The 18,701-nt window shown below is 60.6% G+C and overlaps 2 protein-coding genes across 3 annotated transcripts; both read right to left on the bottom strand.

The window, feature by feature from the left end:
- Positions 1–56: 56 nt before the first annotated feature.
- Positions 57–11,722, bottom strand: RHOC (ras homolog family member C). 2 transcript variants are annotated; one of them, XM_069876239.1, is made up of 5 exons: positions 11,600–11,722; positions 1,669–1,826; positions 1,320–1,440; positions 911–1,041; positions 57–758 (listed from the first exon to the last, which is right to left on the bottom strand). In XM_069876239.1, the coding sequence occupies exons 1-5, from the start codon at positions 11,610–11,612 to the stop codon at positions 585–587; spliced, it is 597 nt and encodes a 198-aa protein (XP_069732340.1). In that variant the 5' UTR covers positions 11,613–11,722; the 3' UTR covers positions 57–584. The 2 variants fall into 2 exon arrangements, with proteins under 2 accessions (XP_069732340.1, XP_069732341.1); XM_069876240.1 differs by lacking the exon at positions 11,600–11,722 and adding an exon at positions 8,473–8,514.
- PPM1J (protein phosphatase, Mg2+/Mn2+ dependent 1J) lies at positions 9,708–18,419 on the bottom strand. The gene is made up of 10 exons (XM_069876238.1): positions 18,050–18,419; positions 16,991–17,117; positions 16,174–16,497; positions 15,596–15,708; positions 13,969–14,053; positions 12,459–12,577; positions 12,179–12,242; positions 11,894–12,001; positions 11,600–11,751; positions 9,708–11,294 (listed from the first exon to the last, which is right to left on the bottom strand). Exons 1-10 carry the CDS (start codon positions 18,283–18,285, stop codon positions 11,147–11,149), a joined length of 1,476 nt encoding a protein of 491 aa, XP_069732339.1. The 5' UTR covers positions 18,286–18,419; the 3' UTR covers positions 9,708–11,146.
- Between the last annotated feature and the right edge of the window lie 282 nt (positions 18,420–18,701).

Below are 18,701 nucleotides of genomic sequence, written 5' to 3'. Positions count from 1 at the left end.
CCAGCACAGGGGCTCGAAGGACAGCCTGGACACCACACAAACGGCATTACTGTTGCTAAAATACTAGTTTGGGTTTATTCCCCCAGTTAGGCAATTCCATTTACTGGTGCTGAGTCCATGACTGATGCAGATTTGAAGGCATCACTGGCAGAGCTCGGAGCCTGGGAGCAGAGCACTCTGGCCAGCCGAGAGCTGCCCTGGGCGAGCTGGTACAAAACGGCACATGGGGAGAGGGCAGAGCACCCAAGGGCCCAGCAGACCCCGCACACGAGCTGTGGGGGGACAGCAAACACCACTACAATCCCCACAGGAGAGACAAAAATCAAGGAGATTGGTACAAAATGGGTGACACTGAGAGCTACACGAATGCCCAGCCTGTAGAGAGCAGGGAGAGCGAAGGCACTGGCCCCTCACGGCCCCAGAGTCACGCAGGGACACCCCACAGGCTTGGGTGGCAGCTCTCGCGTGGAGGGTTCGGGGCAGGTACTGGCACCACGAGGTCCCGCTTTGTCACCTGCCAGCGCTCCCTCCCCGCGCGGCGCAGGGACGCGGCACAGGCAGCTCCTCCTGGCCCACGGGGCTGCTCAGAGCAGCGGGCAGCCTCTGCGCTTCTTGTTCTTGCGGACCTGCAGGCCGGCGCGCGTGGCCATCTCGAAGACCTCCCGCACACCCTCCTTCGTCTTGGCCGAGCACTCGAGGTAGCCGAAGGCATTGATCCTGTTGGCCATGTCCCTCCCTTCCTCCGGCTTCACCGGCTCCTGGAAAGCATTCGAAAGAGGGTTCAGAAACATCACCAGAAACCAGCAGCGAGAGCCCAGCGCCTGCCCTCGGGGCACCCAGCCCTCGGTGCCAGGGTCCAGCGCAGCCAAGGGAGCCCCAGCGAGGCAGAATTGTGAGAGGCTGCCCCTACCTGCTTCATCTTCGCCAGCTCCCGCCGCGTGTGCTCGTCGTTCCGCAGGTCCTTCTTGTTCCCCACCAGGATGATGGGCACGTTGGGGCAGAAATGCTTTACCTCAGGCGTCCACTTCTCGGGGATGTTCTCTGCAATGAGCACACGTGGAACCCCCTGAGCCGAGGGGCTGCTCCCCCCCAGCCTCCCCACGGCCACGGGAACCAGTGCTGGGCTTTTCGCATGGGAACGGGGGAGCTCACCCCGCAGCATCCCCCTCTCCCACCACCCCCACCAAGTTCCCAGCACTTTCCTGGAGAACGTGCAAAGGCAGGAGGATGGAGGGGAGGGACTGGCACCCCCAGATGGTTTAGCAGCAGCACCCAGTGCTGTGGGACCCCCCAGTCGCCCCTTGCCCCTGGGGCCCTACCGAGGCTATCCGGGCTGTCAATGGAAAAGCACATGAGGATGACGTCTGTGTCCGGGTAGGAGAGGGGCCGCAGCCTGTCGTAGTCCTCCTGTCCCGCCGTGTCCCACAGCGCCAGCTCCACCTGGGATGGAAAAGGGATGCAGCTCAGCAGCAAGTGAGTTTTTCTTCCTCAGGTCCAGCCGTGGTCTTCCTCAAACCAGGTCACGTTCAGGGTGACCCAGGAATGTGGGAGACATGGGGCTCCCCAATGCTGTGGGTGCCTCTGGGTGCTGCAGACCAACCCACAGGCAGCACCAGATCACGGGAGCGAGGGGAGGGAACAGCCCCGGCACCCCGGGACAGTCCTTACCTGCTTCCCATCTACCTCTATGTCAGCAATGTAGTTCTCAAACACAGTCGGAACGTAGACCTCGGGGAACTGGTCCTTGCTGAACACGATCAGCAGACACGTCTTCCCGCAGGCACCGTCTCCCACGATCACCAGCTTCTTCCTGATTGCTGCCATCGCTGCGGGGACACGAGTGGGTGAGCGGGACGGAGCAGCTGCGGGAGGAGCTCTTGGAGGTCCAGGCGAGCCCGACCTGCGTGCCTGGCACCCGACACCGGGCTGGCCCCATCCCAGCCTGTTTGACAAAGGAGCCTTTGCCACAAGACCGCTGGGAGCTGACACTGGCACCGGGGGAGGGAGAGTCTGCCAGCCCTTGCTCAGCAAAGAGCCAAAATCCCCTAGTAATGCAGGCTGCTTTCTGCCCCGAGCAATGAAGATGCAGTCCTGGAAGCAAAACTCTGCCTTCGCATCCCTGAGTTTCAAAGGGAGATTACGACTGTGCCTGAGACGATGCCATGGAATGCCTGCCATGGTGCCTGAGCAAGGCACAAGGAATGGAGCTGTGGTGGGATCACATCCCTTCCCCATCTCAGGCACCAAAAATCTCTTTCCCATACCCAGATTCCCAGATGATTCAGTTCCAAGAGTTGGACCCACCCACCCAGGAGTAGCTTCCCAAACCCCAGGCTGGATGGGGCTTGGAGCCCCTGATCCAGTGGGAGGTGTCCCTGCCCAGGGCAGGCGTGGGACTGGATGGGCTTTGAGGTCCCTTCTGACCCAAACCGTTCCAGGATTTCTCCGGGGCACAAACACAACCTTAACAAAGGGCTGGCCTCACCTGGGCGCTCACACCCTCCTCTGGAATAAAAGGAAGGGAAAGAGAAAAACCTGAGCAAGGTTCCATTAAAATTAGCTGCAAGTGAAGGATTTTGAAATTAGACTGGGCGCTGACTTGCATTCCAAAGCAGCCTGAGGAGAGCTCCTCTCATCTCCATACTTAGCAGGTCACCTCTAAGCTCCTGCCTGGAGGAAACTCCCCAGGCCAAAATCCATCTCAAGCCTCAGGGACCAGCCCAGCTCTCACCGATCCAACCTTGGCTGGGGCAGGAGGGAGAACGGCTTCCCCCAAATCCAGATGGACCTGCCTAGCCGTGGATCTTTGCAGGGTGCAAGCGCTTTGGCTCAGGAATGGTTTGTAGCTGCTGAGACCTGTGGAGCCATTAATAAAATTAAGTAAGGCAGCACTTGTAAGGTGAGAAGAGCGAGGACAGAGGGCTGGCCCAGGGACACCCAGGGGCTCATCCCGAGGAGACACATTTGTGCTATGGAGGTGGATAAAAGGACTGGAGGGAAAGCTCTGGAGGACACTGTATCCCTGGGGATACATGAAATGCATCAACCCGCTGCAAACCAGCCTTCTCATCCCACCAGCGGCTCGTCCCCTCTCCAGCCACCATCTCCACAGCACAGAACAAGGACAGCTCATGGACAAAGAAGCTTATTTACTGAGACACAAAGTTCCAATGCCCACAGCAAAATGTGATTTGTGACTCTGTATCACAAAGGCGAACGGAGGAAGAAAGGTGGAGTGGGACGCGCCGCTATCTAACCCACACAGGCAGCAGAGAGACATCTGCAGTGCCAGGGAGGGAGACAAACAGCTCACTCCCAGACAGACACCGAGACCTGCCCGTGCCGGGTCTGCTGGGCATCACACCTAAACCAGAACCAACCGTCGTGGCAGAGCATGGGGAGGCCGGCAGCCCCACTGCCTGCAGCCGTCCTGGCAAGGAGGGTGGCCGATCGGAGAATCACGGGATGGTTTGGGTGGGAAGGGACCTTTACAGATCATCAGTCCAACCCGCAGTGCCCTAAAGTCAGAGCAGAGTCACCAGCAGTGTCCACCCTGGCCTGGGACGGCTCTGGGCGCTGGCGTGGGACACTGAGCGGTGACTCACCAGGCACAGGCACCGTCCCCACCCAAATCTCAGCTCCCTCCCTTCCATTACTCACGAGAGCAGCCCAGAAACAGCCCATTGCTGACCCTGACCTGGCTTAAGAAGGTGAGCGGGGTGAGGAGGCTGCGAGCACCTCGGCTGCCGGCTGGGCTGCCCTGCTCCAAGCCCTCACCCTGTGATCCAGCACCAGCTGCCGGTGGGACTGAGCTCTGAGAGACGAGTTCCTCTGCCAGGGGATGCTCTGCCACCCAGCAGGACGAGGCCAGTCCCTGGGACAGGAACGCCCGGCACGAAGGGCTTAACGCTGTTCTTGGATTGCGAGGGGATAAAAGAGAGTGGAAAACGTGACGATAATTTGAGGGGGATCGCTTCTCTACAGTTGACAGCAGTCCAAAAGGACACAGTCCTCCACAGACATGGAAATTCAGAGTTTAAACTCTGCTGAGCATTAAGCACCCCGAGTCACCGTGCTGGCAATGCAACCTGGCCCGTCCGGTAACCACGGGTCTGGGGCGTGCGCGCGCTCTGGGTGCCTGGCTGGAGATGCCTCCTGCTCGTTCACAGAGATAACAAAAGGCAGAGGCCACTTTGTGCCAGCACCTCCTCCAGAGCGGCACTGCCGAGCCCCACGGAGCTCCCCTGCCTGGCGCAGCAGGATGGGGCCACACTGGGATGCCAGCCTGGTTTAGTCCGTGCCACCACTGCCGGCAGCGCCCACGCTGACCACACCAACCTCCTCCTCCTCAGGCAGCTCCTTCCGTGAGCCAAGAAGTAGCAAAACCAGATCTAATCACCCTGCTCTGATTTCCAAGCAGCCATCCTGAAGTCACCACCATAAAAGCAGCTGGGGCTCCAGGATAGCCCTTGTGTTATTGGCCTCTCCCAGCTTTGTGCCTCAAAATGTGAAAAGTTCCTGCTGAGCAGGAAACAGGGAATTCCTCCGGCAGCAGGATGCTTCAGCCAGCCAAGGTCTGCTAGGGGAGCTCGGGAAATGGCAGAGAAAGACGTTAACGCTTTGAAGGAAGCATCACACTAGGGACAGAAACCCATCCACTGACTTCCTTGGTGCATCCGAGGTCCCCGAGCCAACACAGGGGTTTTGTTCCACAGCAGGAATTCCTCAAGTGCTGTGGCTGACAGACCCACCCTGGCAGGACCTGTCACACCACCTCCCAGCAAAACCAGCTCGATTCTGCTTGGCCCACAGCCCTGGCCGGAGGCAAAACCCTGGGCAGGGACAGAGCTGTCCTGGGAGCAGCCCTTTCACAGGGACACCCCCTCTGCAGGGACATTCCCTAGTGTGAAAGGACCAGCTCCTCACAGCCCCTCAGACCCCACCAGTGTCCCAATCTCTGGCCAAAATCTCCTCATCCAGAAGGAGCGCAGGAGAGTGGAGCGAGGAGGAGGGCCAAGCCTCCAGCCAGCGCTCCTGGAGCCGCCAGCATCGCCCTGGTGATGATCTTTTTGCTCTGAGGGTAGGGAGGTCCTGACCCAGGTTGCCCAGAGCTGTGGTGACTGCCCCATCCCTGGACGTGTTCAAGGACAGGTTTGAGCAACCTGGTCCAGAGGGAGATGGAACTGGATGAGATTTGAGGTCCTCTCCAACCCAAACCATTCCATGATTCTGTGATGTTGGCTGGAGCCGAGAGAACAGACCTCGGGCTCGTGTTCCTGCCATGCAGAGCTGCCACCAGGCATCTCCTTACAGGCTGCCTGTCGGATGATTAGGAAACACTTCTCCACCCCAGCAGCCCTCTGGTCACTCCCCTCAGACTGGAGGCTCAGGGAACAACCAGCCCACTGCATGCAGCCCCGTCACCCCCATCCCACCCGGACCCCCCGGCACCGCGACGCAACCACAGAAGGAAAACCACTCCATGAACAGAGTGAGACCTTCCTGGCTCTGTTCTCCACATCTTCAGCTCTACTAAGTTTCACAATGTTTTAACAAACAGAAGCACGTAAGTTCTGATTTAACCCCTTTGGGAAGGAGCTGGGCTAACGCAGCACAGAGTAGGCTCGAGGTGAGAACCACCACGAAGCACATAACTGGATTTCAAATGCCCCAAACCCTACACCTGCGGCTCAGGCTGTGCAAGAGGGAACACAGACAGGATCTACGGGAGCTCACAGCATCCTGAGAGCACAGAACGCCAGCAGGGAACACAGAAAGTGTTTTCTAACCAGCGCAGCCAAGGACGAGCTGTCTCCGCTTCTAAACATGGCTCTGTGTGCGCAGGGCTCGCCGGCGAGGGCACCTCGGGACAGGACCCCGGAGTGGCACCGCTAGGCAAACAAGAGCCACCGGCCAGCGCCACCAGAGCCCCAGGGCTCCCACCGGCACAAGCAGGGACCCTACCGAGCGTGCAGCACGGCAGCGGCTGCCCCCAGATCAGCTGGAAGGGGATGGAAGGTCTTTGGGGACAGAGGGACAGAGGCAGGAATGGCCCTGCAGTGGCGTTCCACGCCAGGAGCGGCTGTGGGACTCTTGGCACAGCTGCTGCGAGGAAAAGAAAGTAAACTTCCAACTTACAATCTGCTAAGTGCACCCGTTGAGGGGGATTTAACCTGCTGAGATATCTAAACCATGGCCAAGGAAGCCCAGGGCAATGTCCTGGCAAGTGTCTCAGGAATCAGAGGGACTCATGCAGAAGAAGAATGTAAGTTCCAAAAGGGCTCAAAGCAAAGAGCAACGGCAAAAGGGAATGCGAGGCCAGGGCAGAACCTGAGCTCTGAGCTCCCAGGCGATCGCAGCTTCGAGTCCATCAAACTGGTGCTGGTTTTGGCACAACACCTGGAATTTCACGCCGGCGCAGCCCCACGCAGCCCCGAGGAGACCAGGCTTCATCCCAACCACTGCCAGCACCCGGAGGACAACCCGCACCCGCAACATCACTCCCACTGCTCGGAACCACCTCACTCCACCAGCCACTGACACCAAACCAACCCGGCAGCAAGGGAAATGCTTGTATTTACCCCGAGAAAGCTGCCTGAAACCTTCTCAGACCTAGACCTGCCACATCCACACGAGAAGCCACTCTCAAACAAAGGATCTTGAGCTCAGTTTTGGGCCTGATAGTTATATTTGCTGCCACTGTGAGCCGTTCCTTGGCTGCACCGTGTCGGGCAGCCGGGGTTTGCAGCGCGCTCCAGCGCAGCAGCGACTGCCCGGAGCCAGAGTCAGAGCGGAGCAGCCAAGCTGGCTTCTTTTCATTGCTAAATCCCCCAGAAATGTCCACAAGCCAAACAGAGACAGGGACTTGGAGCAGAAGAATTTTTAGATCCTAAACAAGGCTTGAACCACAAGCTGCGTGGGAACGCGCTGCCTGCCCTCGCCTCCTTTCCACAGGACATGGTGCCGAGCTCTTATTTCACCTCCCACGGAAGCGACGGTGTTCCCAGACTCACGACACTACAAGCAGCTCGCAGAAACCTTCCCAGAGCATCCCCCAGACCCACAGCTGCTGGTACCAGAGCGATGCCCGACTGCCACTGCCCCGGGGCCGGTCAATATTTGCTAATACATTCCTTACTCTTCGTACCGGTCCAGGGCAAACAGCGCGCTAGGAGGTGAGCGCGGGCAAACACTCGATAACACGCTGGAAGACAGTGGCTTGGCTTATTTTCCACTTAAAAACACGTTTCCCTGGAGAAGCCGGAGCTGTCAGGAGCACAGATCAATTGAAGACACATAAAATCCACCCCCCAGCCTTTAGCTCTGCCGCTTGTAGCTGGGAAGGACGAGCTGAACATAAACTGAAACCACTTAGACACCAAAAAGCACTTGGAAAAATGAGAATCCAATGCAACCGGTCCCAGTGAGATGCAGCCAACCCAGAGCTGCTGCCTCCCTGTCTCTGGTTGCACCACCTGAACACCATGTCGGGGAGCTGGGGGGCTCAGCCGGGTCCCCACTCCCCCCGTGGACGTGCCCCATGGAACGACTGGGGCACCAAGGGGGCTGAGCCGGGATTTAGGGGTCTGGCAGCCCCTGGGAAGACTTGGCCGCCGGTTCCTGCTGGAAAGAGCGGCGCAGTCATGGTTTTGGAATGCTCCCCTGCTCCGAAGACGTTACACAATTATCGCTCCCTCCCTGCGAGCCCCCCTAACGTAAATGTTTAAAAATGAGCTCAGCTGGAAGCAAAGGGAGCTTTTTGCCTTTTTTTTCTGAAGAAAACACAGCGCGGCAGCTCCAGGAGCGAGGCGACGCGCAGGGACACTGCCGGAGCGGGGATGTGGGGGGTGATGGTGGGACGGGGTGGCAGCCTCTGGCTCCCCCACTAGCTGGGTGACACCCGCGGGTCAGGAACCCCTGGAGCGATGGCCCAGGGTGGCCAAGAACCGCTGACCCATCCCTGCCCCACGCCCAGGGACCCCCACCCCGTCCCGGCTGCTCCCGTCCCATCCCATCCCGTCCCGTCCCATCCCATCCCCACAGCCTACCAGGAACCCCAGACACCAGTTACCCCAGACCCCACCACTAACCCCCTACCAGTAACCGTCCACCCCGCCAGTAACCCCACACCCCAGCTCCCAGTTCCCCCAGTCCCCACCTCAATAACCCCAGACCCAACCAGTAGCCCCCCCCCCTCAGTTCCCTCAGACACAACCAATAACCCCAGCTCCCAGTTCCCCCAGTCCTCACTGGTAACTCCACACCCCAGTCCCCTCAGTCTCCACCAGTAACCCCAGACCTGACCAGTGACCCCCCCACCCCAGTCCCCACTAGTAACCTCGCACCCCAGATCCCCCATCCCCACCAGCAACAACCTACACTAGTTCCTCCAGTCTCCACCAGTAACCTCAGCTCCCCATAACCCCAGCTCCCAGTTCCCCCAGTCTCTCCCAGTAACCCCAGTTCCCGCACCTCTCTCCGCCGCTCCCAGTCCCAGCGCGGCTCGGGCGGCACCGCCCCGTCCGGGGGCTGAACGGAGGGCGGGGCCGGGGGGAACCGAGCCGGGAGGAACCGAACTGGGGGGAACCGGACCGGGGGGGAACCGAGCGGGGGGGGAAACTGAACCGGGGGGGACCGAGCCAGGGGGGAACCGGGCCGGGGGGGAAACTGAACCGGGGGGGAATCGAACCGGGGGGACCGAACCGGGGGGGAAACTGAACCGGGGGGGAACCGAACCGGGAGGAACCGAGCCGGGGGGGAAACTGAACCGGGGGGAATCGAACCGGGGGGAACCGAACCGGGAGGAACTGAACCGAGTGAGGATGAACCGAGGCAGGAGAAGCCAAACCAAGCTAAGCAGAACCAAACTAAGCCAAACGGAACCGAACTGATCCAAGCGGAGCTGAACGGGACCAAACTGAGCCAGGCCAGACAGCTGAACAGAACCAAGCCGAGCCGAACCGAGCCAAGCGGAACCGCAGGGCGATGCAGGGCAGCGCCCGCTCCCCCTGTGCCCTCCAGACCCGCTGCCGTCTCCCCCCGCCAGGGAAAGGCAACCCCGGGCCCTGGCTCAGCCCCACAAACCGCTGCTATTTTAAGGGCTCCGAGATGATTTTTCTGAATGCGTCGAGCCCCAGGCCAGGAGCTGGTTCCAAATGAAATGTTTCCTTAGGAAAAAAAGAGCCACAGAGGAAGCTTTAAACGCTGCCTCCGCGCCTCGTGCAGCAGCTCCCAGTGACCTGGAAAAGCAGAGCCAGTTCTCAGCCAGCAGTACGAAGAGCATCGCGCCGTGTGAACCACGGTGGGAACTGGGGCGGTGGGGAGTGTGTGTGAGCACAGGGGAGCAGCCAGGGGGACGCAGGACAGTGGGGATGCCCCCAGCAGGCAGCCCACCCCAGAGGCAGGGGCAGCTGCGGCAACCCCCAGATCCTATCTCCACAGTCATTTCTGGGATCTCGTGACCCCCAGAGCTGTGTCTCGGCCCGAGCCAGCCCCACACAGACCAGCAGCAGCTCCCGCTCCCCCTGGGTAAGGGAAGGACATTCCACGGGGTCCAGCCAGCACCAAGGGCACGGGGAAAGCAACTCACACAGCTCTGCCTCGGCCTATTCACTACCAAGCCCGCCTACGGAAATTAATCAGCGCTAATTGGCTTTTAGGCAAGTCTTCTTTGCAAGAGCTCTGCAAGAAAGACTTTGAAGTGGGACTGTGACTGGCAAAACCTTTATTTAAAGACAGGGTGCTACGCAAGGACAGGCTCCCAGCCCTGGTATCGCTTCCTGCGGCACAAATGATGGCACCAGGTTCACGTCTCCCTGGATAAATTTCACTTCCCCGTGAAGTGCACCCAGTTTATTTACATCTTGCTGATTACAGGAGACAACATCCATCAGGGGTGATGCCTGACAAGATCTGGCTGCACCAGCAACAGCAGGACACGAAGCACTGGTGCCACGGAGCCCATCCAAAGCACAGAACCATCACCATGCTGCCAGGACGAGACCATCCCTTGTGTTTTAGGAGGCTGCAACGTTCTGCCGAGGTCCAGGAAAAGCATCTCCCAGGTCAGAGCAACGTACGATGCAAAACAAGACCCTGTGCAGAACAACTGCTGCTACAGCCCTGCTCAGCATCAGCTCTAAGATCATGAAGGAAAGGGAGGGACTTGTCTCCCTGCCCCAGTCCCAACCAAGCTGCTTTCACTGTGGTTTCCAGCCCCCAGCTAAGCAGATCCACGCAGCACACGTCTAAGCTGTTAAGCTTGGCTGAATAGGGCTGCTCTGTGTGCAACTGCAGCTCAGCAGCGGCCAACTCAGAACCGCTCACAAATACAGCCATGTACTCATACAGACTGACCCCCCAAGAGGGGATTTAGACATTTTCCGGCTCAACTCTCCAGTTAATAATAAATAATTGGCTCCAGAAACACAGCAGCAATCGAAGGCATGAGGAAGAGCAGGGGTAAAACCCATGGCACAAGCTCATTCCTCCCTTGGGGCTCTCTGTGCGCCCCAGCCTCCCCGGGTGGAGGCCAAGACAAGGTATGTGGCTGGAATGAGGGCGTGAGGGGCTGGACAAAGCTGGGATGCCCACCCACAACTGGACCTCTGCTGGGCTGAGCATCGCCTGGCTGCCAGCAGGGCTTCACCCCACGCCACGGCCCATCCTCACCCCAGCATCCAGCTCCAACGGCAGCTCTGGTGTCAGTGGTGCAAGTGGCACGGGGTGGGGGTAAGGAGACACCGGCAGCAGCAGGCACCTGCTCCTCCAGGCAGGGCTGCCCCACCGGCCATCACGCAGCTCCAGAGCCAGCGCACACAGGCACAGCGCAAGGTGCAAGGGACGCAGCGAGCGGCCAGGGAGCCTTTAGGCTTTTCACAGCAATCAAGAAGTAGCAGCATGAAAAACATCCTTCAATCCCAGTCCACACTCTCCATCCAAGGCCTTTCCATCTCCATTGGGGCTGAGATGCAGCAGGTGGAGGGGGATGCTCTGGGCAGGAGCACCAACAGAGGCTCCAGGTCCTCTCCTTCGGCTCAGGAAGGGAGTGTTTGGGGAAGAGGTGGCCCCGAAGCTGAGTCCATGTCCTGCTCCTCTCCATGCAGGCAGGGAAAGCCGAGCCCCCCTGCCCCAGGGTCATCGGGCATCACGTGTAGTTGCCCGGGCCGCCCAGAGGGATCACGAAGACAGAGATGTCATCGCCAGAGCCCAGCTTGTCGTTGGCCAGCCGCCAGCCCCGCTCCTTCAGTGTGCCCCTGGACCGCACCACCAGCTCCCGGGCCACCATGGTGTACCTGCAGGGCACAGCACAGCGCGGCTCAGCACCCACACCACACCCCGCAGGCTCCCGCACGGAGCATCCTGCACTCCCTGGCAAGGAAGGAGAAGCTGGCAGACCTACAGGCGCCACAAAGGGTACTTGGAGAGGAGAGATCCCAGCTCAGACAGGAACATTCAGGGGAGCACTGCATGCTGCGGAGCAAGAGCAGCAGCCCTGAGGACACAGGGATCCATGGCCACAGCAGTGCTCTAGGGAGCAAGGCCATGGGGAGGCATCAGACTGCAGGACACGCTCACCCCCTGCCCACTCGCCGCTCACCTGCATGGGTCATTGGGCTCGTAGCTCATCAGCACCTCCATCACCACGCCAGCCACCTCCTTGTCATCCGTGACATCCCAGAGCCCGTCAGTGCCCAAGACCAGAACATCATCCGGGCAGTGCTCGTACTGCGTGAGGTCGTAAACCCTGACCTGGAGAGCAACAGGGCAAGACAGGAGGGTGAGGGGCAGAGAGGCAGAGGAGGCTCCCACTGCACCATGGTCCTGGTCGCCCTGACCAGCTCTGGCTGCTGCAGGAACCCCTGGGCGTGGAGCGGCCGGCAGCCGGGCTCACTTCTGGGAAGCAGGACAGGAAAGGCTTGATGTGGATGTTGGAGCTGAAGACCTTGAGGTCATGGTCTCCCAGGCCCCGCGTGACCCCAATCGTGGCCATCACCCGTGCCTGCAGGACAGCAAAACCAAAAGGAATCTTTAAGCTGCTTCATTTCCACCTCCACTCCCAGCTGAGAATCGGTGACACTGGAGTGGCGAGAGCACCACAAAACCAGGCTGGAACACCCGGATTCAGCAAGGGCGAGCGGGAAGTGGCCCCCACACAGTTCCCACCACGGTGCTTCACCTTTTTGCCTTCCCCATAGATGAGAGGAAACTTCAGGTCCTCCTCTTCTATCTTTTTGTAAGCCCTGGTTAAGAGAAGCCAGAGAGAACATGTCAGCAGGTGAAGGCTTCCAGCACCTCCCCTGCCCGCTCAGGACACAGCATCCCCCAGGATGAGGCCCCTCCAGGTCCAGGCACCCAGCACATCAGGGTCCTGCCCCGCGGGAAGGGATGCTGGAGCCAGGCGGCCGCAGGACCCCATTGCTGCCCCTCGGCACAGCCTCCCATGGGTCGGGGGTTACCAGCCGGTCATGTTGTGGTCTCTGTAGAGCATCTTCTTGCCCAGCTCCTTGGGCTGGATCCTGCGGGGGAACTCGAGGTGGGTGAACTCCTTCCCCAGCAGCTCGGGCTTCAGGAACGCCTGCAGGACGAAGCGGTGGCTCAGCTGCAGGGCTGGGAGAGGGGGATCCACACAGCACTGCCTGTGACACCTCATCAGGCACCGGTTCCTGGGACCTGGGAAATTGGCTGTGGGTTCCGTGGTGGGGCTAACATCAGGTGCTCTGCTGCAGCGTGAGCAGGCAGCTGTAAAGCAGCCTCAGACCCCCATTTGTGCTATGCCCAGAGGGGAGACAGGAGCTGGGCATATCCGCACCCAGCACGAAGGCGAAGCTTTTGCATGGATCCCAGAAGGGATCAAACCCCAGCACATTCCAGGAGAAGCAGGGATTTGCCCCCGAGGAGTCACAGCCACAAACCTCCTGGGCTCAGCACAGGGCATGGCATCTGCCCAAGGAAAAGATGACGGGTCTCTTCAGAAGCCGTGTCCCAGCTGCGGGGGTGATGAGGGGCAGCCCCAGCACTCCCTGGAGCAGAGCATGCAGGGGACCGGGAACAGAGACAGCATTGGGAAAGGCAGATGGAGGAAGAGAGAGATGAAAGAAAGGAGGAGAACCCTCAGGAACACCGGAGGATTTGGTGGAGAGCCCTGTCCTGCTCCAAGGGATGACCCTGATCACAGCCTGGGCACCCTGCAGCAGAGCAAGCGTGCGCCTGGCCCTGTGCCTCCACCCTGCCCATCGCAGCTGCCTGGAGAAGATCCCGCTCACAGCCGTTCCCTCCTCATTCAAAAATAGACTCCAGAAAAAAGCATCTCAGTGTTTTTCCAAGTACTCTGCAAGCCAGGAAATCGCATCCAACAAGACCTCCTCCAACACAAACGTCTCCTCCTCTCTGCTGCTGTCAGAGAGGCCTTTATAGCCTTAAAAAGTCTCCCTGTGTGGGACAGGGGGGTTTGTCCAAGCCAGGCAGAAGGAGATTTCAGGAAGAAAGCTGGAAACATGCTGGCACACAGCAGCTTCCTGCATCCCCAGGGAGGCACCAGAGAAGAGAACAGGGCTTGGTGGAAGTGCTGCAGCTCCTTTACCCTCTCGGTGCTCCCATGGCAGCAAGCGGCTGCCCAGCCTGGGTGGATGATGCTCCCCATTCCCCAGGCAGGAGCAGGACAAGACGGACCAAACTCACTCCATGCAACTGTACCAAACAGGCCCCATGCTGACAGTTGAGCATCCCCAGGTCCTGGCCAGCCCAGGCTTGCAGGCACAGCCCCTCACGCTCACCCCACAGCAAAGTGGGGCTCCACCAGCCAGGAGGTGCTCCCACGCCAGGGCAGCTGCCTCCATCCCAGGCCCTCTCCCCATCCCCGCCATCCTGCTGGGATGGACAAATGCCATCAGTAGGTCCCAGATGGAGCTGGGAAGGGGCTGGTAGGTGGTTCAGCAGGAATGAGGTTAGAAGAAAGGTCTTTCTTACTAAAAACTGCAGCCTCTGCCTCTCTGTCTCTGGAGTAAACTCCCTGGACATTGGAATGATTTCCCCATTACGGATGATAATGGCCCTGCAATGAAACATGGAAGGATGAGATTAGAGGAGAGGAGAGGTGATGTGAGAGGGGAGCAAAGCCTGCCTCTCTGAGCCCAGTTCCCTGCACGGCTGCCCAGGCAATGCAACCTTTCCCCTCCGCTGCCAGCCCATCTTCTCAGCCCCGGAGCTCATCCCTGGCTCTCCTCCCCAGCCCCAGGCTCCTTCCTGTGGGACAGGGTTAGGGAGGAGGAGAAAATAGGAGAGAAGCGTGGGGCAGAGGGGAATGAAGCAGTGCAAACCAAAGGACAGGAGATGGTTAGAAAAGGAGCAGCACAAGGGTGGTGAAGCCTCCTTTAGAGGGGAGCCACATTTGGGACAGGCAGAAACCACCAGCAGCAGGGCGTGGGTGCAAGCACTCAGCCCACACCGGCTCACTGCTGGGGCCAGTCTGATTGTTTGATGTGTTAAAAAACATAAAAGTCTGATTATGAGATGTTTCTGGAGGTCATGGAGGGATTGAGCACGTCCCACACTAGTGTCCCCACTGCCCCCTGCTCTCCTCCAGGGCTGCTGGGCCTGGCTGAGCCCATCAGACAGCGTCTGATGCCCAAGGGGACACAGCCCCTTGCCCAGAGGCACCCTTGGATCTTCTTCTCCTCCTCTATCCCAGAGCTGGAAGCACAGCCTCCATCTTCACACAGTTTGCAGAGCCCGTATTTGCTGGCCTGACACCGCTGAGGACAAACCACCCCTGCAGTAAATGCAGGGCAATTCAAACCAACTTCAGCCTCAGAATCAGGTGGACCTGCCTTCCTTCCATGGCTTGGGGGTACAAACACACCCAGGCACAACGACAGCATCGCACCCAGCGATGGGTGCACCTTGGGACACGGTTTAGTCAGCACAGAGAAGGTTGGGCTGTCAGGTGGACTGGATGAACTTAGAGGTCTTTTCCAACCTTAACAATTTACAATTCTATGAAATACATGCATCAGTCAAAAGTCCTTGGGCTCCAAGCTGTCTCAGGACTCATCTGCACACATAGATTTGTGTGTCCTTTTCCTGAAACACCTCACTGCTACGAATTGCGCCCTCAAATGACTCCTTGCACATTTCTGAAAGCTCTGCTGCGGGCAATTTTCATTCCCCAACTCACAGACCTGACCACATCCCACTGGATCAGGGTCTCCAAGCCCCATCCAACCTGGCCTTGAACCCCTCCAGGGATGGGGCAGCCACCACTGCTCTGGGCAAGCTGGGCCAGGGCCTCCCCACCCGTAGTGTGATGAATTTCTTCCTGAAATCTCATCTCTTTCTCCCCTCTTTCAGCTGTAATCCTCTCCCCTTCATCCTATTCCTGCCCTCCCTGGTCAAGAGCACCTCCCCAGCTTTCCTGCAGCCCATTTCAGTGCTGGAAGCTGCTCTGAGGTGTCCCTGGAACCTTCTCTTCTCCAGGCTGAACAACAGAGGAGCTGTTCAAGGACAGAGACGGGAGCTCCTCACCAGCCATGCCTCCAGCACCACTCTGCTCTACAATAATCGGGTGAAGGGCGGGTGCTGCCTGGCAGGGCCATACCTGCTGTCACCGGCATTGGCCACGTAGAACTTGCCCATGAGGTAGATGGCAGCCAAGGCGCAGCAGCCCCCCGACAGGTGCTGGGACCCTCGCTCCTGCTCCATCTGGTCGTCCTGGGGAGACAGAGGGCAGCTCCAGGCAGGTGGCCCCAGGCCAGCGAGCAAAGCTGCCAGCAGCCCAAAATAGACCCCGGCTGCTCCAGCAGCACCACTGCCGCTGGCCGAGTAGAGATCCTGCTCCAGGTGGGGAGCAGCGGCACCTTCCCAGCAGGGCTGGGCAAGGGTCCTGCAGGACAGCTGGGGAGGTGGCTTCAACAGGACAGTGGAGCGGACAGGAAAAAGCAAGACGGGAGAAGAGCAACTGGGACTGCTGGAAAGAAGCGCAGTGAGGCCCTCTGCACCCACACAGGTCTAGAGCCCAAAGCCTCTGCTTCCTGAACCCCCACATAGGGGAGAGCACCGTCCTGCAGCCCCCTCCTCGCTGCAGAGCTGCCTTCTGCCAGGGAGGACGAGCCAGCACTGACAGCAAGATGCTCCCAGGAGATACTGGGGCATCCCCACAGGCACGGACTCACTCACCATGTGCTTAAAGGCGTTCTCGATGGCGCCGATCACCAGGCTCTCGTGAGAGACTGCTTTCTCCAGGTGAAACCGTGGCACAGCATCATTGGGAACCTCCTCGTCATCTTCCGCGAGGGACACCCGGCTGGGTTCCACAAAGCCAGCCCCCGCATTGTGCGGAAGGCAGGTGGGAGGTGGTGAGGGGTCCTGCAGGATGTCCACGAGGTCCCGGAGCTGCTCGCAGATGTGCAGATGGAGCCCCTTGGATGCCATAACCGCAGCACCGCTGCCCGCATGGCCGTCAAACAAGGCCCAGTAGTGGAAATAAAAGCCCTTCCTGCCCTTTGGGGAGAGAAAGAAAGGTTAAGTGAGGCTATGAGGAAGTAGACAGGGTGGGGAATTCAGAGCAGCTGGGGTCACCAGCTGAGGACAGGAACACAGGGCTTTGCCTTCGGCTCGCAGGTCCCAGCCCAGCGCCGGCAAGAGTGATGTGGGCAGCTGATCAGGAGTGTCTGGACACGGCTGGTCCCTGGCTCAAGCCCAGTGCCACATCAGACACCTCGTGCTGCCAGCAGCCAGCTCCTCCAAAGGGCAGGCACGATGGGGCCAGCGCGGCAGCCACCACCACTGACCGCTGGGCACGTGGGCCAGCAGCGTATCCGTGCCGGCCAGCCCTGGATCGATGGCAGGAGCTGGCAGGGAGCAGGGCAGCCAGCCCAGGAACCCAGGGAATCCCCTAAACGGTGGCAGTGCACACACATTGCCACGTGCCCCATCTCGCATCCCACTGCTGGGCACCCTCTCCATCGTGTTTTCTTGCCACCCTGGCTCTCACCCTGCCCGGCTCCCTGCCGCCTTCCCTGGATGCCAGCTGGCCCCTCGGGCTGGGTCTCCTCTCCACAAACACCACCTCGCAGCATGCCTGGTCCTCGTTGTGCTGGCTCTTCCCCGCGTTTATCACCCTGTTGGGAGGAAATAAGGTATAAAAGCTCTTTCACACCACGGTCCAGCAGCAGCCACCCCGCAGCACCTCATCCCCCCAATGCCCATCTGTGTCCCCACGTCCTCAGGGAGCGCAGGAGCTCCTGCCCAGTCTGGAGCAGCAGAATCCAGGCAGGGAGACATCCCAGACGGGTCACAGGGCTAATCGGGGGCCAGGGGCAGGACTGCTCCCGGCAGCACCGCTGGGCCCAGGGCACAGCACCCACCCAGACACCCAGCGAGGGGGAGACCAGAGAAAGCTGCTTTGGAAGGTCCCCATCACCGCTCCAAGCACAGCAAAACACGCAGCAGCCTCACTGCACACCCCCAGCTGGGACCCTGGGACAGGATCATGGTTCATCCGTGTCCCAGCACCTCCAGCTGCCTCCGAGGGGAGCAGGCGATGAAGGTGAAACCAGGAGAACCTCAGCAGAAAGAGTCACGCTAACTCTTCTCAGGCTGTACCGGCTGTGCGGATTTCAGGTGGAGATCCCCAAATCTGCTCAGGGGAGGAGGCCGCGGACACACACCGCGGGAGGAACCCTCTGCGACCAGAATTTCAAGGGGTTTGCAGCAAGAAGCCCCAGGAGGGGGAGAAGCGGCCTCAGGGAAGGGGGGAGAAGCGGCCTCAGGGAAGGGGGGAGAAGCGGCCTCAGGGAAGGGGGGAGAAGCGGCCTCAGGGAAGGGGGGAGAAGCGGCCTTGCGGGGCTGGGGAGGGGGTGTCGCCGCGGCCGGTCCTGTGGCAACTGGACATCTCCGAGCTCCCGGGACACCGGGCAGAGCAGCCGGAGCCGGGGAGCGACGGGCTGAGCCGCAGCGAGGAGCGCGGCCGGGACGCCCAGACCGGCCCGGCCCCTCCTCCCCCCGGTTCCCCGCGCCCGGAGCCCCCGGGAGCGCAAACCCCACCGCTCACTCGGCGTAGCCCGCGCTCCAGGGCAGGCGTCGGCGGGGGCTGAGCACGGCCCGCAGCGCCCGCTGCCCGGCGCGGCGCAGCTCCCCGGGGCTCAGCTGCAGGAAGGGCGGCCGGCAGCGCGGCGGCTGCGGCTCCGGCGGCGGCTCCGAACCCCGCTCCGCGCCGGGACCCGCGGGGGCCGGAGCGCCCAGCGCCGACACCAGCTGCGCCACGGCCGCGCGCACCCGCGGCAGCATAACGGGGCCGAAGGGAGCCGAAGGGAGCCGAAGGGAGCCGAAGGGAGCCGAAGGGAGCCGAAGGGAGCCGAAGCGCGGCCCGAGCGGAAGCCGAAGGGAGCCGAAGCGCGGCCCGAGCGGAAGCCGAAGGGAGCCGAAGCGCGGCCCGAGCGGAAGCCGAAGCGGAGCCGAAGCGCGGCCCGAGCGGAAGCCGAAGCGGAGCCGAAGCGCGGCCCGAGCGGAAGCCGAAGCGGAGCCGAAGCGCGGCCCGAGCGGAAGCCGAAGCGGAGCCGAAGCGCGGCCCGAGCGGAAGCCGAAGCGGAGCCGAAGCGCGGCCCGAGCGGAAGCCGAAGCGGAGCCGAAGCGCGGCCCGAGCGGAAGCCGAAGCGGAGCCGAAGCGCGGCCCGAGCGGAAGCCGAAGCGGAGCCGAAGCGCGG

The sequence above is a fragment of the Phaenicophaeus curvirostris genome, chromosome 24, assembly GCF_032191515.1.
Source record: "Phaenicophaeus curvirostris isolate KB17595 chromosome 24, BPBGC_Pcur_1.0, whole genome shotgun sequence".
NCBI lineage: Eukaryota > Metazoa > Chordata > Aves > Cuculiformes > Cuculidae > Phaenicophaeus > Phaenicophaeus curvirostris.
This window is presented reverse-complemented; position numbering and strand designations above follow the sequence as displayed.